The sequence below is a fragment of the Motacilla alba genome, chromosome 2 (assembly GCF_015832195.1).
Source record: "Motacilla alba alba isolate MOTALB_02 chromosome 2, Motacilla_alba_V1.0_pri, whole genome shotgun sequence".
NCBI classification, from domain to species: Eukaryota; Metazoa; Chordata; class Aves; order Passeriformes; family Motacillidae; genus Motacilla; species Motacilla alba.
In genome coordinates, this window is record NC_052017.1 from 29,862,914 (window position 1) to 29,889,969 (window position 27,056).

Sequence of the window (27,056 nt, forward strand, 5' to 3'; positions counted from 1 at the left end):
AATCTTCTTAAATACCTGTCACATCAGTTAGTAATAAGAGTTCTGCATTAGTAAAGCACAGTCAGGAGTCCTTTGAACTTTTGTCACTGTGCTTGGGGCTTGAAGAGGCAGAGAGAGGATCGCATAAGAATAAAAAGTTCTTGCTTTTTGTGCTTGGGCTTTTGGGGTCTTACTTTTTTTGTTTGTGCTTTTTTAGCTGTACTGGAAAACTGATCTGATCTGATTTCCATGCAAATGACGTGTATAAATATGTGTAAAATCCTGCCATCAGAACAAGGACAGCAAAGTAGCAGGAGCACATAAGGAACTCCTTAACATGATGTTGCCAGTGAAGCCTGTGTCCCATCCAAGTAAACACCATTCTACTGATCAGCAGTGCAGCCATGCCAAGACTGCAGATATAGCTGTTTTGATTTAAATGTTCCAAAAATATATTGTTTAGCACACATGGTCCTCTTTAGAGGATGGTTCTATTCAGGATGCTGGAGAAATGGCTGTCCTCAGATTCATGCATGAGAAACACATTCTTTTCCAATGCCACTTGAGAAGGAGTTACCATGATCATTTGATCCAGCCCTCCACAGTTGCAGGTTACTCTGAAGGAGGTACATAGCCACTAATGTCCTTTCCTTCTCCTCAAACTGCACAAACCCCTTTGTGGCATCCTGTGACAAGCCTGTGGTCTTTGGATCAGAAGGCAAAGTATCACAAAACAGCTGATTTCCAGAAAAAGCATGTGAGAAATGAAGGCACATCCCAAACTTGTATGTTGCTGGTGCCTGCAGTGCTAAATAAGTTGGCAAAAAAAAATGAAATGGGAGCCATAGGACTGTAAAAGATTGACTGATGAAATATTTCTGTTGGCAACCATCCTGGTGTATTTCCAGCCTGACATTCTTTTTGGTAGGTATGCCTTGGAGATTTCCCCTTACAAATATAGTTAGTTGCTCAACTTCTCAACTTATTCATTCTCTGTTGGGTCCCAGAATAGCATACTGTCTCTCTGAATTGCTGGAGGCTTTCTGCTGCATCTGAGAGGACACTAAATGAACAAAAGTGCATACAATGATTTAGGGCCCAAGTCAATAAAATACTCGATCATCACATGTTTTAAACGTGACACTTGCTTAGGTACCTTTCAGATTTTTTTGTTGTTGTTGTTTACGTCAATGTACTTGTGCTTTAATATTTCAACTGCGGTGTGTGACACCAGTACCTGAAAGTGCTTTAAATCTGTTTAAATTTTTATACACACACACATATATAATGTATATACATGTATATACATATACATTCTCTTTATGAGAAATGTGCTTTGTATGCCTGTAAATAGTGATTGAAAGAAAACTGTGTGATTAAATAGCTTACAGTAGCATTTTATTTGAAGTTTCTAAATAAAACCAGCTCTGCTGCCTTACTTCAAGTAAATTATTCCTTAAATGCAAGGTTGTCACATTTGTGTATAGTCAAAAAATGGAGACAAGCATTTCTTTAGAATGGTAAGGAAATTAATATTACAAAACACAAGAATGTTATTTTTAGAAACATTCTTACTGGCAATTAAAATAAAAAATAAAGCTTGACCAAACTTAAGCCTGTTTCATCACACTGGTAATTAACTTATGTGGGTTTTTTTCAGCCCTATTATTATAGCACATCTATTTTTAGTTAAGGTGGTGCCCAATTTTGCTGTCCCCATTTTTCAGATAACACAAAACCAGTCTCATGGCTTTAGTTATCATCTTTTGTCTTCTGAGATGTGGAAAGCTGCTAAATCATGGCCAGTAAACCATTTGCTAACTTTTTAGTTGCCCAGGTTTTCTGCCTCCACCTTTTTAGATTTTCTTTTTTTTCTGGAATTATGGCAGAGGTAAGGAGAGAAGATTGAGAATAATATTAAACACAATCTGGGTTGTGATTTCTTTATTCATTCCTGTGGACTCAGTCCATTCATGCCACCTTGATCTGTTCAGCTTTTTTCCCTGGATATTTTTAGCCAGGACTGCTATTTATCCTGCATATAGCATTATTTTGTGGGCTGCTGAAAATGCACTCATTTTTTTCAGACTAATCATAACACTTTGTTTGGATTATGTTCAGATTAAAAAAAAAAAATCCAAATCTATGTACTTAGTACTGAAATGTACTTAGCAGTTTATTTCACTGGCAAGTGCTTTAACAAGAGGAGAAGGGACTGGAAATGAAGTGCAATCATAGCATGCACAGACCAGTCCATCTGTGACTGACAACTTGTGTGAGACCTGGCTTGTCATAGTGCAGATCCTCAGATTTGTTGACTGAAAGGCGTTGTTTTCCTGCCACTATCACCTGCCCTGTCACCCTGTTCTCTCAACTACCAATCAGCGAGGTATGAAGTGCATAGAGGACTGCTATGATATTTTTAGAACAGGCCTTCAGCCCAAGTTTGATCCAACATTTTGAATGGTCAGAAGCTTAAGGTCATTGGAAATAGTCTGTCTTCTCTACTCATGGCATTGGGATTCTAGCACTAGCTAGATACTTTTCACTTATTACTTCATTTTTGGACTGCCCTTTCCCAGCAGCAATTAGGGTTGAAGTTATTACAAGAGCTTTCCCCTCCCAGAGTCTTTACAAGACATAAATCTGATTGAACTTGATTAGAAATGGGAGTATTGTCTGAACATGGATTCAGTGTATTATCTTCCTGCTCCCCCATGCTTTTAATCCAAATTATCAGTTCTGACCTGTGCAATTTTTTAGCCATTGCACAGTGGTTTGAGCCTCAGAAGAATCTGGCAGGTTTTTTGTGAACAGTTCTCATTCTAGGAAACTTAGCGCTTGGGACCAGCCTTGTCCCTTTGTCCTAGAGAGCTCAAGCATCCCACATCTTTCTCCTTTAAGCCAGAGATGGGGCAGATGAGGGACATGTGGAAGCAGCAGCTGCAGCTGCCCACATCTGCCTGCAGAGTGTGACTTTGCTGGGCAATTGCTGGGGCTTCCCTCTCCAGTTGCTCCATCCCTTCTGTGGGATCAAGTGCCTAGCAAACTGAACATTGCAAGATTTGGCTAAATCAGCTTGAAGGATGAATAAAAGCTTTCTTAGTTTGGCCTTAGCTGGATGCCTGTATTTATAAAAGTCAAGTTTGTGGCACATTTTGGCAGTGCCATAGTACATACTGCCTTTACATAGTGTAAAGGTATTTTCAGTTGCAGTAAGTAGCTGCATTAAGATTTTCAAAGGATTTTCAAAGCGGTTTGCTTAGCTAAAGGGAGAGGTTACATTTACTTGGAATGTGTTGTAATTAATTTCAGAGTTATGAAACCTTGCTTTCAATTGTGTTTTGATTTTTCCCCCTTTTTTGCAATCTATAATTTTGTTACAGAAAATTAAGATCATATTGCTCCTCAGAAGGAACGCTGGTTCTACTGAAGTCAGGCAAAATATTTACAGTTTACCCAATGAAGTCACAGCTTCATCGTTTTAACATTGCCCCAAATTCACCAGCAGAGTAAAATCAGCTCCCAAGCTGGTGAATATGACTACGTTTTGGGTTTCAGATCTATTCCTTATTAAAGTTCAAGAGGATGAAGAAAATTAGATGAAAACTGGATCCGGGTTCACTGAAACATTTTGAAAAAAACCCAGAAGAGGGTTGTTGCCATCCTGGCCCATCTAACAGTGAGGATTTTGTGTGGTTTCATAACAACATTATTGACCAGTATGAGATATGACCTTTTCAGAGTGCAGCAGTGGTCAATTTGTTACTGCTCTCAGGGGCATGTTTGTGCATCCAACACTATTTCTCCATGTGCTTGAATGCTCCCCTGTGAGGGGTGGAGATGCTGGCAGAGGAAGGAGATCCAAACAGGCAGCACAGTGGGAGAAACCGGTGTGTGCCCACAGCCAAGCACATGGTCTGGTATCTCAGGTCCATTCTTTGGCCCACACATTAAAGGAGGCCCTTTTTAGTGCTGTTGTAAAATGTTTTTTCTTGGCCAAGCTTCCAGTGGCTTGTAGTGCCAGTTCTCTGACTTGAAATTTCAACTTTTTTTTTTAATTTAAGAAAATGTTGTGGTTTTTTTTTAATTTAAAAGAGTAATTATTCCAATCTGCATTGGTATCTATCTACTATAAATCTGCTATAAATCTACTATAGCTTTATAATCTGCTTGTAATACATTATGCAAAGCCACCTCATCATTGCATGAATCCAAGCCTGTATGTAGAAAGACACTATTTTTGAAATCTAATTATTTGATGTAAAAGGGCAGCTTTGAATAGCAAAATAAGCAAACATTTTCTGGGTTCTTTTTTTTTCCCCAAAGGCTTTTTTTCCCAAGTTATTTACAGTGCATTCTATTGTTCTACTCTTCTAAAAACTTTTCTAGTATCATAGGAAAGTAAACATAGTTTGGATTAAAAAAAATAAAAGACAAAAATTAAGCTTCTGCTTTTCAGGAGAGGGTGATTTCAGATAATAAATTTATTTCTGATATAAGAATAATTAGTTTAGTTTAGCATATATTACTTTGGAATTTATTATTCCATTAATTCAGCAGTACTTAGTAGTTCTTACTAGCGTTAAAGGTACCTGAAGTGGGAACTGGCTGGTGGACTTGTATATACTTACAATAATGATTGGACTCAATGATCTTAGAGATCTTTTTCAAGCAAAGCAATTCTATAATTCTGCCCCTGTGATCTGACCTTTTTAGACTCATGAGATAAGATCTGTCTTGCAGTTCTACAACAAAAGTTGCCTTAAGCTTGACATACAGAACTGTTAAAGTTTCTTTTCAGAGACATGGTCAATACCGATGTAAAGCTCATTTGGAAGTTGCTGCAGTGTTTGAAGCATGCTTAAAATGCATGTTTACAACTGGCTTGAATTTTTCTAATGGCCTTATTTCTTAAAAGAAAGACCATTTTACTATCCCAGTGGACATCTTGCCCTGTGTATTGTAGACAATGCCAAGCTACCCCTGAGCTTCATCAATAAATTTAGTATCACAGGTCTTTAGGTTTCCAGTTTTCAAAGGTTTTCCAAACTTATTTTATGCATGGGGCATGTCTAGCCCTCCTCAGTTTTTCAGCATTCTTTTTCAAGTATTTCTACTGGGAGAAGTTACAGTACCCAAAGAAATTCTGTGATATGTATATCATCTTACTGCTGTTATTCAGTCCAAACTTGTTATATTTCCAAGGATTTAATTAGCCTTTTTGGTCCTGGTATAATCCTAGGAGCTTGTATTTGGTTGGCTGGCTTCTGCAGCGATTCCAAAACCTTTGCATGGCCATTGGTTTCCACAGTTCAATTCTCCAGGCAGCATGCATGGCCTACATTTCTTGTCTTAAATCCAAAAAAAATCACTCAAACATATCTTACAAGCTAGAGATGGTGTTCCTATTGGTTTTCCAGCAATAGGGATTTAGTAGTCTATTGCCCAGTAACAGTGACCAGGTGATCTGACCTGCCAGACTACCCATGATTAGGAGATGCCGTGAAGAACCCTGCACGGGATTTATCTGCTCATTAAGCATGCAACAAGCTTGAAACGCCTGGAGGATGCTGAACATACTGGCAGCTGTCCCAGGTGAGGAGCTCCAGGGTTCCTTTGTGCGTGTGCACCCAGGTGTGCCTGGTGGAACCAGGAGCAGCAGGCACAGCTCTAGTGTCTCCTTAAGGAAGGTGGGCATAGCCATGAAAAGCCAGTATGTCTCATATTGCTCATATCTCCTCTAAACTCATTAATGGCATAAAGGGGACAAAGTGCTTTGCTGGTCTGAGGCATTTATCTGTCCTTTATCTGATATTACTTGGGCTTGTGTTGTTGATGTGCAATTTACCTCAGTCTTGCCACAAAACATGGAGATTTTAGTTCCAACCTGATAAACAACTTTGTCAACAGAATAAATGAATTGTGTATGTTTTCCCTAACTTAAATATTTATTTACTACATAGCTCTATATTAGTGTTAGGGTATTTTTATTACTTGAGCTTTGTGATTCAGGAAAGTTAAATTTATGAAGCCCTTAAGCATATGCTGAACTTAAGCCTTCTGCTTATAATTAACTTTGTGCTGTTGTGGTGTTGTCCTGAATCTAAGACTTAATTTCTAGTAGATTTATTTATGTGAACAAAAAATTGTATTTTAAGAGGAGAAAGAAGTGATGTCATCAACTAGTTACAAAACCCCTGAGCTAATTTGCATGAGAAAGATGCAAGACTCTTTGTATTCTTATACAAGAGATGAAAAAAGAGCCATACATTTATCTTACATAGCACTTCTTATCCTCAGAACTTTGTAAAGTTTTACTCTCCCATTGTTTGTCACAAAATCCCCTAAAGCTACAGATATGCCTCTCTTTGTCCCAGAAAATTCCTTTGAAGCTTGAATTGAGCTAAAACACTAGAATTGCAGTTTTCTCCTCACTTAAAAAATGTCCGTCACATGGTTTCCCAGCCCTGCAAAGAAAAGCACCCTGTATTCCTGCACAGGCAATGCCAAGGCTTGCTACACAGAGAATTTGTTGGAAACATTCCTGTACTTTGTATTTCTAACCAAAGCACATGGATTAAGCAATCCATTTCAACTCCTCCAGGGACCTGGAATATGGTCCCTTAGTTCCAAGAGGGAGCAAGACCAGACCATTACAGCGTCTCCCCTGATTTCTTGCTGCTCCCAAACCATCTGCTTCTCTGTGGTAATAGTCTTTAGCTGTTCGTTAACATGGTTAATCCTCTAGCATAAGCTGTAGTAATTTATGCTGGATGTTTGGGTTTCATGTGGTACTAATGGTATCTAATGAACTGTGGCTTCAGAAACATCTGTTCTATACAATAGTTAATTTTTTCTTCCTTTTTTTTTTTTTTTTTTCAAATCGCAGTGATTGGATACACAAAAATAGTTAGGAAGTCTTTAGGCTGCAAAGATTAGAACTCAAACCTTCAGTACTGAAATAGGCCAAATTTAATTCTACTCATGCAACCTTAATTTAGCTCCCACTTGTTTATGATTTGTTTGACATTGATGCATGCTATTGCTCCCTGCCTTTTCACTTGCCAAATGAAAAACAGGCTGAGAAAAGGTTGAATGGGACACCTGTAAGACTGCAATGTCCTCATTTAAGCATATGACTAGAAGCTACAGAACATCTCTTTTTTTTAATGTGTTCAATTATTATGTAATACAATTGAGCAAGATGATAAAAAAATCTATGCAAATATTCATTTACAAGTAAGAAAACTGCTAAAGTTGAAACTAAATTATTAATATAGGCAATGTTCCAGAATAGCACGTGAGAAATGGGATATGCTAAAAACAATCAGTGATATACTGTTCGTGCTTTGAAAGGAAAATAAAAATTAAAAAAAAGATAAAAAAACCAAAAGTATTACTTAATTATAATGTTGCAGAATTAATAACGCAGTAGAAATCCTAGCTCTTTCCAATTTGAGGGCTTCATTTCTTAGTCTTAATGTTGCACTAATGGGGTTTCCAGATTTAATTTCCTTATATTTATTTGTTTTTAACAACTCAGAGGGAAAAGAAGAGAAACACATTGTGAAAATGCTATAATGAGATCACAGTGCTACTAACACGCCTTAAGTTTTCTATAAAGTGGCTGACTGCATTTAGAGTCACCTCAGCAGCACTAAATCATTTCAACAGTTTACCCTCACTGCCAGCATCATTAAACTTCTCCAAGTTTAGGAAATACATTTGAAAAAACAGAAAAAATCCCCTCATGTTCCTGTATGAAAATGTCACCTTATAACATCCATAGCTTTAAAAATAAAAACCAGGTTTTCTTCAGGCATGAACCCTTTATCCTTCCCCCGTGGGACTCTTAAGGAGCTCCTTAAATTCACGTGATTGTGCAGTTAAAATCTGGGCTGACTCAGCAAAGTGTTTAACTATGTGCTTAAATTCTATTGCAATCAATAGAATTTGAGCATGTGCTTAAATGTTATGTTGAAAAGAAATGGATTTACACGTGTGTTTTAAACCTAAGCATGTACCAAAGTAGGCTTATACCATGTCAAAGCAAGTCGGAAGAATTCAGGTTGTAAAAACCCTACCTTTGTGGTGACTGATTTCATAAGTAAAATATTTTTATATAGTTTTTATGTATCATCTAAAATGTAAAGCATAATGCTGTAGTTATTATGGTCTGTGAATTAGTGAACATAAGAGAGTTTATGTGTCTGTCAGTTTAAAATATGTACGTTGGAATTAAGAACACTTGCAGCTAAATATCTAAATGTACATTTTTTGCTCTTGAATATAGTTTGCTTTTAGTTAGTTACTGAAGTATTTTAAGTCGTTTAGAGCTGTGAACACTATCTTTTAAAATGCAGCTGCATATATAAGAAGTTATAAACACATATGGGTACCTAATACCAGATCCCACACTCCACAGTTTTCCATGTTCTGACCTGTTTTTAACTTATTCCTCCCGTGTTTCCCTGTAATATGAAACTTGATTATTTTGAGGCGCTGAATCACCAAACAGCGTCATGTTCTGTTTGGCTGAAGGGCATAAGCAATTCCACTTTTTCTATTTACTTCTGTCTATAAAAAGCTTTTTCTGCATTAGAGGAGGTTTCTGTTTCTACCGGTGATGCCTCTTGCACTGTGTTAAACTGCCCTGTACTGTGGAAAGGCCGCATATTTCCCACAAAAAAATGGGGTATTTTTATTTTCCAGAGAAAATGTTTATGATACCAAATCATCAGCAGTTCACGATGCAATGGTATGTGTTGTGCTCACCTGAAATCTTGCACTGTAACAGCCTACCTGTCACTGTGCTGCCCCTGCCCCTGCTCATGGCCCTTTGCAGAGCTGGGTGCAAAGCCATCTGCAGGGCTTCACTGCTTCCTCAGCAGGGAAGAGAGATGCCAAGGAGAGCAGGGTAGCAAGAAGTGATAGGTGCTAACTTGAGGATTCTGCAGGGAAAACCCCAGCTGCTGCCAGCTGCTGCAGTCTCCCTCCCTGTCCAGGGGGCAGATCTTAACTCTCACCAGGACCAGGTGATTTGGCACATGGAAGAAGAAAAGGTTTGGGATGATGGGAAGACTTGAGCCACAGACTTCCTAGGGGCAATCAAGTAGCCAAACATCACAGGAGTGTCACAGTACTTTGTTATTGGGAACCTTTTCTTTGGTAACACAGTTGTGAGAAGCATATTAAAAAAACATACTGCACTTAGCTATGATCCGTCACGTAAGCATACAGAATATTCTTCACCAAAAGGCAGGAGAGAGCCCCAAATACTGGACAAATTCTTGTGTCTTCAGGAGCAAAATATTATGTTGATAGTTGAGAATGCTGAGGATTTCTAGAAAGCTCCAATATGGCTTCTTTGTTGGCTTCTTAATTATGGTGAGGAATCACATCCCAGTGGCCACTGTTGCTCCTGTAGAGCAGGAACATGGGAGCAGACTTAAAATTTTGGCAGGAGAGTAGTCAAGCTGCTGTATAATATAGATAGCAGCAGGCTTTGGTCACCTGTATAAAAAGTGCTGTAAGGCAGGGTAAGACTCCGAGAAGTAAAATGCTGCCTGTAACACTGAAAGTTATCTGTGTGTAGGTATATTAATGATCAAATGAGATGCAACTTTTGAAATACCAGTATGAAAAACTGGCTTCACATGTGTGAAACTTGTCAAACCACAGAGGAGCATGGTGCTGTTGTCTGATACGCTGTCAAAAGCTGCTCTTCTGAAACCACATCATCTTGGAGAACTGAAAAAGACGCTGTGTAAATTGCCTAATGCTTCTAAAAATAAGTGTGAACTACTCAGCCTCTCTCCAAATTTTAGCAAGTCAACCAAATAGCGCATAGTCCGTAAGCGTGTCTAACACGCTGTGCCACAATCGGTGACTTACTATAAGAATTATACGAAGCATGCTAAATACGGAAAGGCTGCTTATAGCTGCACGCACAAAACCCGGTCCGCAGTGACATGTGCCCCCGCCTCCTGCTCCCCCCGGCCCGATTAGCTGCAGAAATCGCCTCTCCGGCGGGTCCTGCCGGGAGCTGGCGGCCGCCTGGCTCCCTCCCCTGCCAAAGCCAACTGTGGCGTAGCCAGAGAAACGGGCAGCAAAAATAGAACGGCAGGATGGCTGCGCGTGGGCGAGGCAGAAACCACATCGCCAGCAAAACCTCCCAGCGTTATTTTAGGACCGATATGGGCAGAGGCCGTGGCGTTTTGCTCTCTTCTCACAAAACACTTCCCCCGGGGGAGGGCGAGGAGGGAGAGGGGCGCGAGGACCGTCCCTGTCCCTCGCCTGCCTCCTCCCTGGCGTATCCCCACGGACACGGGCTGGGCAGGGGGAAGGGGTTCATTGAGCCCGAGGCCGGGCGGCGCGCAGAGGACGGGCGGCAGTTTGAAAGACGGAGACTGGACAGCTGTGTTTGCTGTGGTATTTTTAAACGCATTAATGCAGGCTCCAATCGCCCGGCCATGCTTGACCTATTTTTGGCTCAGGCCGGCCATTGTTCTATTTCTGCCGCCGCTGGGCCACGAGGGTGTCAATTCAAATGCAAATGAGTTATCGCTGCTGCTCCCGCCAACTTCGCCCAGCCGCCTGGCCGAGGGACAGCCGGCCGGGAGCGGCGAGGGGCGCGGGCACGGCAGCGCGGGGCTAGCCTGGGGTCAACTCGGTTAAACCCTCCGCGGCTCCGGTCCCTGGAAAGGTGGCTTATTCGGTTTGATGGTTTGTTAGAGGCAGTTCCCCCCCCCCTCCCCGCCCTGCCAGGAAGCCCAAAGCGCAGAGATATTTCTTCATTTCTTCTTCCACCTGCCGCTGGCTGCCCGAACGCAACTGCTCAAACTCGGCAGCGCTCAGCCCCCCGCACGCTCACGGCTCCCTTCCTGCGGGCGGGGGCTGCCGACGGTGGATTTGGGCTTTTCCTTCTCCTCATAGATACTTGTGCCAATGCTTAAACACTGCTAATTGCCGAAGCGTATTATCTTACGACCCTCGCTGAAGGAGGTAGGACCGCAGAGGGTCGTGCCCGGCGCCTGTGTGCAAGTGCAGTGATGAATCTCTTGTGTAGCTGAAGTGCAGACCAGTTGGAATATGCTGCAGACAATTTACGAGAGTGAATCGTGTTTTTCCTCAGATGGGGTTTCTGGACGTGAACAGCTCTTGGCTCAGCAAAGAATGCACAGTATGATCAGCTCAGGTAAGAGACAGCTCCGTGCCTTAGACTTGAGTGGCTGACCGGGAACATACAGCCTAGCATGACAAGAGAACACCCTTCCTTTCGAGAAGTGACTTGATTTTTGTGGGCTTTATCCAAGTTGTTGTTATATAATTTTGGAAGTATTTTTGATTGCAGCTGCTGCTGCTTTTGTGAGGAGTTTGTTTCATTTGGTCTGCTGCTTTCCAGACAACATGCTCACAACTGAAGTCGAGTTTGGGTTTCCTTGTTTGTTTTGTTGCGTGATTGCAAAATGGGGCTCATGATAGAGGCTTGCTCACACGAAGAGGCTTCCTCAGACAGACCTTGTCAGGAGGCTGCATTTAGAGCCCCTCAAAAGCAATTCTAGTCATATGTCTATTGTAAACAGGATTTGCTCTTTCTGTGAGTTTCCTTTTCTCTAGTTTGCATATGAAGGGGGCTTTATACCAATACCTTTCTCTTTTCATTACAGTGCTACTGCAAAATGTCTGTAAACTGTATGGTTTATTTTGTTCCTTTAAAAATATTTGTGAACCTGGCACTGCTAGTTACAGGTAACGACTCACTGAGATGTAAATTGGATGTGTTTTTTTTCACGAAGGTATTTCAAAGCTGCTCAGAAAGAGCACTGCATGTTTCCTCATGTATATTTCCTCACAGCTACTCCTGTGTTTTCTAGTTTCCTTCCTAGCTGTGACACCTGCTACTGAGGAGAAATTAACTTGGAAGAATCATTGCCATTTAGTTTAGATGGGCTAAAAATGTCAACATTTCATGTTGTCTACTCTTGTCTCTTCTCTCCTAAAGTTAATTCCGGTACAGTTTTCATTGGGATAAAACTCTTGTATATTAAGGCACAGTGTTTTCCAGTTTATATCTATTTAAACCTAGGTTTCTTACTTTGTTTTTCAGAAAGTGTTAGTTTTATAGAAGATCCACATGTGGAATGCTGGATGAATTATTTGCATGAATTTTAGTCTTAGTTTTGTACTTTAGTCTTAGTCTTAGAAAAATGCCCCCTTTGCTTTTTTCTTTTTCTTTTTCTTTTTCTTTTTCTTTTTCTTTTTCTTTCCCAAAACTTGAATAACCTTAATTTCTAAAGGTAAATATATGTGTAGACCATACCTCTCTTCACATAATACCTCTTTTAGTGCACCTGTTGAACCTATGTCTGTTTGGCTTTTTTAAACTGTTTATTTTTCCTGTTTTATAGATAAAGAGCTAAAAGTTTTACTTGTGCTCCTTTCTTACATGCAATTTTAGATTGTTGATCCACCAGTTTCAGCTCCTTTGTCAGGGACACAAATCAGGTGTCCCTAATTTGTTTATAATTATAATGTCCCTAACGTTTATAATTTTGAACAGCGAAGCTCTAGCAAAGACTGTGGGTAAGAGCAAAAGTTTTCCTGGAAGTGTTATCGAGTTCTTCTGCAAAGCCATCTACTGTGCCAACCTCTTGTTCAAGAATTTTTGCTTTATTTTATTGTGTTTCCTTCGTTTTCCTGAACAGCTCAACAGGTGTCCAGTGCTTTTAAATTGGTTAGAGATAAGGCTGTGTCCTTTCCCTACTGTTTGGCTTTTTTTGGTTGTTGTTGTTTGTTTTTTTTTAGTAGTCTACATAGTAGTTTAGGTTTTTTTTTCAAGTTGAAATTAATGGTTCACAAGTTAAAATTTTGGGGGGTTTTACCTCACTATGCTACCCTCTAACTGCCAACTAATAAAATAGCAATTTTTTCATTTGAAATGCAAGAAAATAAGGTGATTTTCTGTAAGTTTATAGCTCTGCTTGTCTTCATTGGAAATAAGAATATCATATAACTGTTGATTTGTATCTGATAGTACATTAGGTAAGTCCATATAACACACAATTTCCCCTGTAATGCCAAGTAGATTAAGTGGCCGGGGCGGTGGCGGGGGGTTTAGACTAAGACAACCCCTACAAAAGCTTATTCAATAACATTATCCCGATAAAAGATGTGTAAGTATATATATATATATTCTGTGGAACATAAAATATTCCTCTGTGTTTCAGTTGGCCTTTAAAATAGGTAACTAGACTTCAAGTAGTTGACATTATACATAGTCTGCAGTTTCAGTTCATGTCACATGAAACCTCAAAGCCTGGTGCTGCTCTTGGTCACCTTCATCTCCTGCATGTTCAGCATCTTACAGGATCAGTTCTGGTAACTTTTCATTCTTTCCATTTATGATGCATGTAGGGAAGAAAGAAATAGCTAGGCTATGACAGTATGAACTAGCATTTGGAGAAGCCAGAAACAGTCATTTGAGTTTTCCTTCTCACAGTGCTCTTACTTTAAAGTTATCTTGAATTAAATGTACGTGATTTATAATCAGATTAAAAAGTAGCATGTAGTTAAGCAAATAACAGATCTATAAAAGTTTGTGCTTTGCACCCTTGATGTGCTTGCTCCAAAGACTTCAGGAATAACTTAAAACAGATAACAACAGTCAGATTCTTAGGTTTGCTGGTATCCAGATACAATGCACATGTATTATGCAACTGATTTTAAAGCTGGGCTGGAGAGATCCCCAAAGAGGACAAGTTCACTGGTCAATGGATTGGATTTGCAAAGCAAAATGCCTAAGAAATTTCTGACAAGAGCAGGCATAGGAAATACTTCTGACATGAGAATCAGTTCTCCTGGTATTCCCTCAATTACTGCCTTGCCTGTCTGTCTCCATCCTTGCTTGTAAGTCATACTATGAATGAGATGATCTGGATAGGTACCAATCAAAAGTCTAATTATGAATGGAGCAATCTAGATCGGCGCTGACTCAAGAAGCTGTGTAATTTGCAGACACCTACACCTTACTGCAGAGAGCAGTTTCAGCTGTCTCAAGAAGACTGAACTAAATTCTCCCATATGGTACTGTTGCTCTAAAATGCAGCAGCAAGTGCTGTGCATCTTTATATGAGAAAATTATTTGATACCACAGTTATTTTAACTTCACATTTACAAAATAAATCTGGGGTCTAAATCCTCTTATTTACCTGGTATTATTTATCTATTCTGTCCCTTTTGCTTTACACAAAAAAGACTCAATTTCCATGTGTGTGCAATGCCATAGTGGACCCTAACATTCAGCCTCTGGCTCATGGCCTCTGATCTTTTCACAGTACAAGTAATAAACGGAAAGTCCTTGGAAAAAAGCATTTGGTACAGCACAGCCCGTAGGAAAAACACTCATTAAAATGTAGTTAATAAATAACCAATGCAGGACTACATTTCTTAAATAGATGGTAGTTGTGTGAAGGAGAAGGAAGGGCCTACCCAACCCTGGTATCTGTAGATGTGGGGCTTCAGGAAGTAATGCCAACTTTTGGTGATTTAATATACAGTGCTGGTTTTTCAAAGGGTAAGGTTGATAATTAAGTCTTCTCCACTGGCCATATCTTGATGGACAACCTTGCGGTACCCTGCCTGAATTCCACCTTGGTTTTTATTGGATAAGACATCCTCTGCTTCCTGCCCAAAGCTGTTCCGTTGAAAAAGCAAGTGTTCAAGGAGATAGTGAGCTTAAAGCTTGGCTTGTCAGTGAGTTGACAGGTGACCTGAGCAAGTTACACAATCCTGCTTATGTCAGCTAATCCTTCTGTGAAACACAGTAAATGATACCTGTCAGGACCAGGAATCGATAGAGCAAAACTATTCTAGAGGGGATGTAATGGTTCAGAATGATTGATTTGATTGGCTTCACCTACCTACAGGCTTGTAAAATACCTTCAATTTCACAGGTGTCGCAAGTGGATGTAGTGAATGTTTATTCTCTGCACCAGCCAGGAAATGTAAACTGTGTCACTTGAATATAAATGACGGAATTACTGCTGCACGCATCGTGCTGTACGTGGGTTGATAGGAGCTCATGAGCAATCTTCCCTCAATAAACCCCAGTGTGCACAGTTTGTCCTGTATGTTGTCTCTATCATGTGTCTGCATGACCTTGTATACTTGGGGTTTGCTTTACACATGGATTTATATTGCCTTCAGGGAAAGCTCTTTGGTATTTGCTCTCCCATTTTTTTCTTCTTTTTTTTTTTTTTCCTGAACGAAACCTTTACCTGCTCACCTTTTCCTGTGGAGAACCTACAGAAAGCAAGTTCATTTAAAGTTTTGCTCTGATACTCATGAAAAACTTGCCATATTTGCATCTCTCAATCAGGTAACCTAAACTTCTTACAGATACCACGTTTCCTTTATGGTATCTCAGACATTAACACTTCAGAGAGAGCAGAAAGAATGAGAATAGATGTGCTGAGCTTTGTTGTTCTCTTAAGAGTAATGAAGAAATTGAGTGTGGAAATTCAGTATAGGGAAGTTTTGGATAACAACCAAGAGTGGTTTTTTCCATGCCTTTTGTAAAGGCAAGGTACAAGATAATCTGGTTCTTCATAGTAGTAGCAGAAGTATTTTAATTTATTGTTAGGGAAGTATAAGGCCTTAGCCATATAGAGTTAATACAATGAGAAGAAATGAGCAACATAGACCTGCAGGTCTTTTTTGGTTACAATCTCACTGATTTGGAGTAGAGGCTTTGCCCTGCAGTGTATGCTGGACAAAACTTTGGTTATGAATTCAGTTGAACAAAAACATGGTAAAATGGAAGTAAGCTGCTTTTTCCGTTTTGTGTTTGAAATGGCATTGAATACAGACCGATGTTTCCAATTTCATGTGTCCAATGCTGTAAGAACTAATGCTATAACATTGCCTTTTCCTACATTTTTTTTTGTTTCAGTCGTAGCTTCCGATGCTATGTGGTTACCTGATGGTCTTGCTTTGTATTAGGAGGTATATTTATAGGTTGTGAAAAAAGCCTGAAATTCAAAATACAAGACTGACCAGAATAGCAAGTTAGAAAAGCTGGAAAGTAAATAAAAAAACTATGCAAAGCATTACTTCAAAACCTCTTTCTGCGCTTTTCAGAGACCATTAAACACTGCATTTAGTAGACTAGACAACTAGATGTTGTCTAGTACTGGTGCTAGGACACTAGCACCCCTCTCTTCAGTGTGTTGAACTAAATCTCTTTATTGGAAAACAGCTTTTTACTTCAGTCGTTTATTGCTTTAGCTGTTTGGCTTTATAACATGTATTGGCTTGCACTGCACTCAAACACACAGCTCCAGCCAGTCTTCCCTTCTATAAAACTGTGTGCAGAATACATTTAGTTCATTACGGTTGCCCTCGATATGTGGAACGTCTTTCTGTAATTCTTCTACTGCCAGACCCATGGTTCTGTGCTGACTGCCCAGCCCCTCTCTTCTGCACTGTCTTTGCAGAGAAACCAAAAGCTGGGAGAAAGCAGAATAGATAGATAGCCTGCAAAATATGCACATTCATTTCAGGTTTTGGTGTAGATGATGGGGGAGATTTCAGATGTTGTTGCATTTTAACCTTTCCTGACTACTGCTTTGGGGGGGGGCAGAGTTTCACATGCTGGGTAAAAAATACCATAGAGAAACCATTTGGCAGATTTTATTGTTAAACACATGAATATCTAAAATGCCCTGTTCTGTGGATCTCTTTAACAGGCTGACTCCTCTGGGTCAGTTATTCTTAGCCTAGTTATTTTCATCTTATGGCATTACAGGTCTAAGATTAGCCTGTTAGGCGTTATCATGCCATCTGAGTTACCTCCTAATATAACTGTACACCGGAATGATTATTTATAGACAGAGCATTCTGTCATTTTTGCTTTATTTCTGGTAGTTTAAATAAAGAAGAGCAACATTCAAGAAAAACCACAGATTCCTTCCTGCTGCCAAAACAACATGATAACTGCCTGCTGAGGGGCAGGGATATTGTTTAAAATGTGTGCTCGCAGCAGATGCAAACATCTTACCTCTCCTACAACAAGATACCTCAGGGTACCACTGCTTCTGTCTGTTCTGGAGGAGGGAGAGGGGTGCCAGATTGATGCACCAAATGACAGAGCTGAGATGGGCTTGTAGCTGCTGATGAGAACAAGGATAACCAGGTGCTATTTTTAGAGGTCGGCTCTGTCAAGCTCCATGTTCAGTGTGAACATGTCACATATGCACAAAGCTCCTCCAAAATGGACCCATCTAGTTTTGTTACATAAAAGTGATATCTGCTGCTGTACAAGTAACCTTCTATGTGATTTTCACAAGACTTAACTGGAAGCTTCAGCAAATTGACAAATTTTATTAAAGTGTTTTTCATGATTGCTACACAAACATTTCTTCTCAGTAGAAAAACTTTAAACCTAAAGCAGAGTTGTTGTTCAAGAACACAGTGAGGCTCATTCTCTCCTAAGGAAGTTCGCTGGGATTTTTCTGTTTGTATGTTTATAACTAGGAGGAAGCTTTTAGCTTTTAGTGGCAGTTTAGTAAAGAGCAGCAAAAATAGGAAAGCAGCAGATCTTCAGCTGGGTGTCAGTGCAGCCTCTGCCTGCAGTTGTTGCTCAGGAGGCAGGCAGCTGACAAAAAAGGGAAATATTAATGGATTATAATTATCTAATGAATTCCATCTCTTTTAGCTTTCTGCTCTAAATAAATGGCATGTTTCTGTCCATATGCAGATTTTGTGTGTAATCAGGGGGCACCTGATTTGTTCTACTTTAAAATGTTACTGGTGTAAAAAGGCTTGCAAAATCGGTGGAAGCCTCTGCATGGTTGAACCAGTGCTGGTTTAACTCCCATTATATAATAAGCAACTCAGTTTTTTATTTTTTTTTTGTCAGCCTGACAGTTTTCTGTATGACTGTAAAGGTACTTTGGCATTTAGTATAATGTGAGCATAGCCAACACATCTGTTTTATTTGTTTGATTTCTCACGGTTGTAAACTCATTCCAGCTTGTGGAGTATACAAACATGATGAGCTCCAAGAATTCAAGCCTTTTGGAGAGAAATGTGCTAAAAATGCAGGTTGCTTTATTCTAATGATAACATGTTCTTTCTAGCAATAAGACTGAATATCACCAAAGGGAGACAAGAGAAGTAACCGAATGAATTCTTTGAAAATGCCAAATATATAAATCATGTTTTTACAATCAAAGACTGTTGTTCCTCTTTCATGATCCCTGTGGTCAAAGGTATGCATGCCACAGGGAGGAACCACAGTTATTCAATTTCAGTGAAGTCTGGAATGGAATAATGAGCAGGCTTAATGTTAATTTAATAATTTCCCCCAATTGTTCTGTTCTTAATCCAAGTTTCCTTTTTCTTTCTTGGTGCCCAAGGCCACCTCCTTGTTGGTGTTGTGCAGCAACGATATGAAAGAAAGCAGGGAAAACAGACTGTTAGTGCTTAATCTTACACAGAGACTCAGTTTGGAGTTTTGTACTCCTTTAGTAAAATGTTTGTATTGGCCTTTTTATTTACCTGTTCATAACTCTATTTTTTACAGAGACAGTAATTTCTTACTTCACTACATCCACTTGTTTGATCTCTAGATAAATATCCTGATTGAAAATGTATATTTTTCCTAAGTCTGGTGAAGTCTTTTTTTTTTTTACAGACACAAAATTGTAAAACTCCTGGACTCTTCAAATTTTTTATATTCTTATTTGAATTTGACCTTGAAGTTTTGAAGTGCTTAAAGAATATTGCAATATTACAAAGAATCATTAAGTAAAATACCTAGCTTTTTTGAGACTTTGTGCTAACATAAATAGGGATGGAATTAGTGTGAGGCACAGAATGGTGTTAGAAATAGCAAAAGGAAAATCATCAGTATGCGTATTTTTACTGCCTTTATATTAGCATATATTTATTTCATGTAGGCACATAATGTTAAAGGACTATATAGAAGTTTCTAGGATTCTTCAGAAGGCTCATCCTAAAAATCCTTGCACAGTAGCTGCTGAAATCTAGTGGGACCTAAAGTCAAGAGAGCATTTTACCTTGGTCTAGTAGCTCTCCAGCCTGTGTCATGTGTATGCTCAAAACTGCTCAGGCTCCAAAGAGACATCTGCTCGTTCTCATGCACACGTCTGAAAGATTGCATCCTTTTATTTGCTGGTCACTGGTTTTCCCTACAGGATCTATTTCAGAAGAGGAAGAAAGCTTTACTCTCTTGTTTCTATTCAGTGTTGTCAGTAGTTATCACAGTAATAATTCCATAGGTTATAGTAAGTTTTACCTATGTTTTCTCAAGGAGTATGAAAGAAGGACTGGCAGAAGAGAAAGGTTTGAAGAAATTATGAGAGAATTTTATAAATGGAGTAGTAGGGCAGAAATGAGCTATACAAGCACTTCCTATGTTAAAATGCTGTTGTGAGGGAGGGTGGGAAAGGCTCTGAAGATGTAAGAGAACTATGTGGGAGGTGGAAACCAGGGGATTTTGAGGCACATTTCTAACTGTCCATGAACACAGGAAAAATACAGTTGGAAACAGTTAAGAAAGAAATCAACTGAGATGAGAGAAGTTTCTGTCAAAGAAATTTCTAATGCCATCATAAATCTGTTATGCCATCATAAAGAATACATGGGAAAATATGAATATTTTAGAATCAACAACCCAGGTTGTTTTTAAAAACAACCCAGGGCTGTGTTACTCTTGTAATGACACATAAGCTAGTATTCAGGGGTTTCTCTTGCCATTGTAGGCATTCTTTTTCTATTTTCTTGGTCTGAGAATGAGGTTTGTGAAAGGGAGCAGTATAGGACACAGATTTTGTTTATGCACATACTGCAAATTCTGCTGCATCTCACCATGCTGAACTCCTTCCCTCCAAATGTAGCTCAGCTTTCCAGGAGAACCTGCAGAACAATCTCAGCAGAGCTTTGCCAGAAATTTCCATCCCTGTGTCATCTGCATCATTCCTGTCATTCCCGTCCTGCCTTTTCTTCTTGACCTAGTAGGCAATTTTCTGAGCTCTTTGCTGATTTTTTGGTTTGTTTGTTCTTTTTCTTCTTGTGCCAGTGTATACAGGGTGGTAATGGAGTATCTGGGGAACCTACTAAGAAGGGAAATTACAAATGCCAAAATCAAAAGGACATAGACAAAGAAACAAAGGAGTGCTAATGTAGCTGAATTAAGTAATGGTGTTGCTATGAATGATTAAGGATACTAATATTGACACAGCTATTTTTTTAGCAAATACATGGTTAGAAATAGGAATATTTAGAAAAAAATGATGCTTGGGCTAAAAATTTTAAAACCTCATCTAAGAAAGAATGCCTCTCTCTGGTTACTGGTCATGCATATCTACTTGTCACTGGTAGGCATTTACAAAGATAGATATTGCCTTACCACCAGTCTTAGTCTGCCTCTCCTCACAGGGGACACTCTGGTATGGCTATATTAAAACCTGTCAAAAATAAAAATTTTGGGAACTCTGGATTTAACAAGTTAGTTAGAGTGGGCTTGAATGAGTGCCTGAGGCAAAGTGATTTTCCTTCTGCAGGCCTAGTAGCCCGCCAGAGGCAGATGCGCATTCCATAAACCTCCTCATCTGAGTCTGCTGTTCTTCATCTGCAGATACCCAAAGTTGTGCAGCAGCACGTATTTGTTCCTCAGAAACTTGTTCTTAAGGACCTGTCTTTGTTATTTCTTCTAGGGAATACTCTTGCAGGTCTATGCTGATGGTGCTTAGGAGATCTAGGGGCATGGCTAGTTTTAAGACATTAGCAGCCAAATAGTCTTTAGTGTTGTCCTGCAGACTCAGAAAGACATGAGTGAGTACAGAAACCTGGACTATTCCCTTCTTCCTTTCTTCTGGGCCCTCATTCTTCTACTGGACAGTCACACCACTTGTATCAACGCATGTGTCCATTTGGGCTGGTGGAATGAAGAGCTGATCTCTGTTAAAAACATGATGGGGGTCATGGCCCCTGTGCCACTGCAGTGGGTGCTGCAGTGTGGGGAAGGAGGGCATCATCCTTGGGGTCAGAGGGGCCACGAGTGGAGAAGGGAGGCACAACCATTCCTCTCAGCTTCAGCTATGGCATACAGTGGCCTCAAAATATGTTTAACTGCTGCCTAGGAAATCTTCTGGAGATTTCACCTTACTTCTCTCAGCATTTTGCAGGGCAGAGCCTAAAATTTCACACCTAATTAACACATTGTTAAACTCCAGTGAACTACATAGCACTTTACCATTAAGTATAATTTCTGCTAATTTTGTCCCTGTGAAGCTGTCAATAACTTAGTTTCATCATCCACAGGGTACATTTTATCTGTTCATGTGAAAGGAAAATACCCTAAAAATGTACAGTTTTGCATTAAGTAGAGTATTATATCTCTGTTTACTTCAACCTGCACCAAAACTGGAACCAGTAGCTGTCTTCATCTCAAAGCTGTATCAGTACCAGTGCAGTGTCTTTTCCAGGAAGACCTTCATTGCTCTTGCACTCAATTTCTGGTCCATTCTTTATTTGTGAAGAAAATGTTTTGCCAAACATTCTCCCGCTGGAGTCCCTCCTATCCTCTAGTTTTGTAACCTAGGTGTGCTTTGGTATGTCCTTAGACTTCCTAGACAATCTGGAAATCAGTAGAATTCAAGTTATGGGAGAAAAAAATTTTCCTTCATCTGATGCTGTTTCCTGGTCGCTACTTAGGCACTATTATCAAATCCTTCCCAATGTAAACCAAAACCATAAAATAACTAACTGACATGCTGACATGTTAGCAAACACAGATCAGAAGGACCATATAATTTTCCCAGTTGTTGCTATAAATTTCTGACTGAGTGCAGTTTCAAGTTGAAGGCACAGTTTGAGTCTTGTGGCTGGCACAAGGCTGTACAGACATTTTTTGGATCAGAACCCTTGAAAACGACTGAGCTCTCCACAGTAACAGCCAGAGTAGAAGATGCCAGATCTAAAAGGAGAGAAATTTTTCACTGCTGTTGCTTTGCTGTGAAAGTCTGTGCATCTGAACTGGTGACAGCCACAAACTGTGCCCCCAGTGAGGGGAACTAGAAGCATTAGTTAGTGACAATCATGAAGGAAATAACATGCTGTGTCCAGCTCTCAGGAGATGGTGTTTGAGTAATTGTCCAAACCCTCAGTAGAGAGAAAAAAACTCATCTTTCTCCTTAGATAACATGGTCAGATGCTTAAACTTCGTGATTCTGAATGCAATTAAAAAGTCTACCTGAAGGACAGTAGTTACTTTCTGCAGGAGGAAGGCTGTACACATTAATCTTATATTTCTGCACTAAATCTACTTTGTTTTCATGTAACCCTTACTTGCACTCCCCAGAAGGCCCGTAGTTATGCAGATAATTCTCATTTATTATGTGGTTTTCCTCTTCCAGTATAGATGGATGGATGTTTAGGTGGATATAAATAGTATCTGTTCCATGCAGAAAAAGCATAGTAGCACAAATGAAAATCAGACTCTTTCTACTTATGGAAGTCTTCCCAAGCTCTTAATCATCTTAAATCCAATTAGTGTTTTCCTGTTTCTGGCATAGCTCCCTTTGAGATGGGATAACAGAACTGGAATAATCCCAATGGCAAAGCCTCATTGATGAATATGGAAACTTACTTTTATCCCACTTTCAGCACTTTTCAGTTTTGGATCTTGCTGTACATTGACCACATGTTATCACTGAGCTGACTGCAATGACAGCCATCTGTTTTTAAGGTTATATTAAGGTTAATGAAGCACAGTAAGGTATATTCAGCTCATTCCTCCCAGTAGAAATTACTTTGCACATGCAAAAAATGAGTGAACTCTTGTATTTTGTTTCCATATCACAAAGCTTTATTAGGATCTCTGGCATTCCTCAGAGCCTTCCATGAAATATCCTGAAGAGATTTGTTTCATCTGTGGTTTTAACCCAATCAATCTTTTTTCCATTATTCTTCTTTCCAGACCTCTATTAAAATAGCAATTACTGTTGCCTCACTGCACTATCAACCTTTTCTGAAATTCAAAAAGAATATTTATTTCCCTTCTGCTTTTCATCTTTAAAACCGTTTCTGATCAGCTATAGAGTTCTTGTAACTTCACATAAAATTACAGAACAGGACACAAATTCCAGTGAGACACATTGTGAAGGACGTTTTGCAAGTCCAGATAAGTCTGTGGACCAGATCCTTCACTGGTACCAAGTGTCACAGCCCCAGTAAAATCCAGGCCCTTTTTCAGTCACCATCTTGTTAACCCTTTGAAAGAATTTTTTAATGCTTTTGGATTTCAAAGTATGCATGCAATTAGAATTCAAAGCTTAAAACTGCATCTTAAAAAATCAGTTTGCATCAAACTTAATTTGTTTCCTAAATGTCTAAGATTAAAGCAAATCAAGCTTAAACAGAATTTGGCTCAGTTGTGGCTGTTAATGGGGGATACAATTTCTTAAAGAAAATATGAGGAAAGGATAGCTCTTTCCCTTTTTTTCTTTTAAAATTACATACATGGCTCTCATTTGGCTAGAACAATTTTTGCTAAGAGAAAAACATTAGAAATTTTAAATTCAAAATAACTAGTTTTAAAAGTATTGGGAGATTACAGCAATTACAGTAGCTTATGCATTTCAATCACCACTCATGTGTTCACAGTTATAGCAGTATAAACAGATCATATTGAAAATGAACAATTTTTTTGTTTGTTTCACCACTTATTTGCAATCCTGTCTGTAGCTGTGGTCCAAAGAGTTTAAAATGAAAAGAAAATATAAAGATTACAAATCTGATATAAATACTAGAGGATAAAACATATGAAAAGGGATTAAGGGAGCTATATTTATAGCCTAAACCAGAGAGCTCAAGGGACGTGGGCACTGTCTATAAATAACTTCAAGGTAATAATAAAAATGAAGGAAGGGAATTATTTGTTCTCAAAAGATGATAAAGCATGGAATAGTAGCCTGAAGCAAAGAAAAGAATAGTTTAGATGTTAGGATGTTAGAACTTTTTTGTCTCAGTAAGAGCCATGGAGAGCAAAGACATAAATAACTAAGGTAGGAGGCTGAAGCAGAAGCACCAACTGCAGCTATTTGGCTACAGATTAAAATTACTTGTAGAGGAGTTATGTTACAAAATTCACAGGGCTAGACTTAGTGATGCAAGCGTTTTTTTTTTTTTTTTCAGTTTTCTTACCTGTTACATTTTATAATGCCCACATTTTGTGGTATGTGTTAATTTCTCATGAACTTTCCTTCCAAGATTATTGAGCGTCTTTAACCAGATTAGGGGTAAAAAAGGTTATTATTCAATTATCACCTAATTTATTAGTTGAATTTAAAGCTATATTGTTTTCATCAAAGTAGTGGAGTTTCCTGTTGTAATTTGTTCTGGACTGAAGGAAGAAGTCCTCTGTTCTCAACAGTCCCTAGATGAGATGCTGGCTGTTGAACACTTTAACCTCAAGTTGCTGGGTAGGCAGAGCAGCTTCTGTGCATTGTGCATGATGGTGTCAGACCACAGGGCATTTGCTGGGTATTGCTGACTTCATTAGCATGCAATGGCTTATGTAGGTTGGGTGCTGGCATGGTCCAAAGTGAGCTCTTGATACAGCCAGGGCAGAATTAAGAAGGAGGAGATGTGGCACAAACCCCAGCATGAATTGGAGTGTTGTTACTATCCCATTGCCTATAGCTGTAGACATCTCAAAACAACATGGTTCTAGTCTAGGTCATTACTTGGACATGTTTTTCTTTGTTCTTCCTTTATTTCCATGTGTGTGAGGGGCTTCTTAATGCTGGACATTTTATTTTTCAATTTAAACATTTTGGATGAGATTGTTTCAGTGTAACCTAGGTAAAAGAAGTCATATCATACCTGTCATCAAGAACAGTGCAGGAGACTTGAAAGACTGCAGTTCTTTCAAGGTGGTGTCAAACATGCTTGAGAGTATGTAAGTGAGAGAGAGAGGCAGAAATCAATTGAGTAAAGGAGAAAAACTGCACAGGTATATTTGGACCTCTACAAATGACAAGTCACTTTCTTGGTGTAACTTACTGTGGCTTTTTCAGTGCTCAATAGGCTATTGTAAGTCATGAGAGCAGTACAAAAAACCAAAATGTTGCATTGTTAAATTAGTATGACAACTTGTTTTATCTCTACTTGTCTAGCATGTAACCCATTGGGCAGTAATAGTTTTGAGGGACTTATAGTTTTAGTTATTATGTGCAATATCCATACAAAATATTGTCTGAGTTAATATTGATCAAGTAATGTAGATGTGTTTGGCATGTATGACTTCAATAAATGTCTGTATTTTTGCAAAAAGAGGAATCTAATGTCTACTCATTCCTGCCCAGGATGTCATACTCAATAGCCTTATACTCTTGCATTGTTAACATTACTAGACATTCCCACTGCTGTTAAATCAGGCAGGGTCTCCTCTTGAATTACAGGTTTTTAGGCACACCTGAGCCTGAGGTTTTTAAGTATTATTGGATTGGGTTCAGCGTGTAATAGCTCAGAACATGTGTCTTAAATTTCTCAGGCATTTAGTCAATATTTACCTCTTTTCCCTGTCTTTCCTCTGTACCTCTTAGCTGTTAATTTTTGCAGCTTTGAAAAATCTGTCTTAATAAGGTAATTAATAATTACTATTTCATGTGAATATTAGAGATAAAAAATTAAGATCTTGTAGGGTCAGTACAGCATTTGATTTTATACCTACCATGTCTTTTTGTCATCCCTTTTGTGCCACACTCATACCCATATTCCGTCTTGGCTAGATGACAGCACCGGAAGAGTAACTTCTCACTCAGAGGCCAGCCTTTGAAATCTGGTGTGCCCCACATGGAAGATGGCTCTGGAAATACAGTGCTGTTAGGAAGACCTGTGGTCTTCCTGGGTTTGAGATATGTTTTTAAGAGAATGCTTGTTGTAGCTCGTGAATCAGTGGTAATCACCTGTCACCTCTGCAGAGCAGGCACCAGCTCCCTCCAGGAGCAATTTGCCTTATTTCACTCCGTGGCCTTTGGATTGTACATGCCAGTGTCTGAATATTGACACTTGTCTGGATACCAATAACTTCACTTAGATGAAACAAATGTGCTTTGGGAAAGATCCAGCTTTTCTAAGGGGTAGACTTCTAGGAAACAAGAGATCTGGTTTAATTTATGAAAACCTCAGTATAGAGTTGTATGTTTGCAGTCTGTATAAAATATTGGATTTCTTCACTTCACATGGCTTGTCACGATCTTTTCCTCTGTCACCTTTGAGTCTGTTTCTCTTCTTGGGGAGGTTGCAGCTCATGTGCCCTAAAAGGTTTTTCTCATGGTTTTCTCTTCAAGATGACCCCTATAGTTAACAGCAGAGCTGCCTGGTGTCTCTGCTTGGACTTCCCTGAATTGCATTGCTTTATTCTGTCAGAAAAACTCTATAGTGTTGGGGCATGATGATAGCTACACAGTGGTCCTTGTGCAAACTAATGTTCTCTCATCATGAAGGAAATAAGGTGAAAGTGTTAATAATCTGTCTGGTTTGGGATTCTTTGGCCTGAAGAATGTCTTACGTGTGTAGGATTTATGTTAGTTATGAGGCCCCTATGCACTAAAGTAACTTTGAGGCCTGTTGAAAATTGGACCAAATTAAATTAAGAAAATATTACCCCTAATTTCCCAAGATTATTAAGATGGCACTTGCATGCTTACTTTGATTTTTCAGATGAAGGAATAAAGAAAGCAATCTGCAGCCCATCAGATTTTCAATGAGTGAAAATGGCACTATGATGAAAAGTCTAGTTATTTGGCATACATAGTGTCACATTTCAGTGTTTAATGTTTGTTATGTTTTGAATGCACTGTCCATAAATACTTTAATATATTTTTCTGCCAAGAGGCATCTGTCTCACACTGCAAAAGTCCTTCTCACTTTATTTCATCTTCTTGACTGACAGTATCCTAGTTTCCTACTGACTTCTTCGAAGTTAAATAAAATTAAGTCAACTTTTTTTCTTAATTTTGATTTCTATTGTCATTTTCCCT

General features: G+C 39.2%; 1 protein-coding gene across 21 annotated transcripts in view; it reads left to right on the top strand.

The window, feature by feature from the left end:
- HDAC9 (histone deacetylase 9) overlaps positions 1-27,056 on the top strand; it is a 459,669-nt gene that overhangs the window by 171,244 nt on the left and 261,369 nt on the right. For 10 of the 21 annotated variants that reach the window (XR_005256087.1, XM_038129888.1, XM_038129901.1 and 7 more), the window contains exon 1: positions 10,694-11,179. The exons of 1 other annotated variant lie outside the window; for it this stretch is intronic. Coding sequence is in view for 19 of the 20 variants with exons in the window: in XM_038129888.1 (XP_037985816.1) it covers positions 11,074-11,179 (106 nt within the window). In the remaining variant the exon portion in view is untranslated. 10 more of the 21 variants (XM_038129895.1, XM_038129893.1, XM_038129897.1 and 7 more) reach the window with 5 other exon arrangements.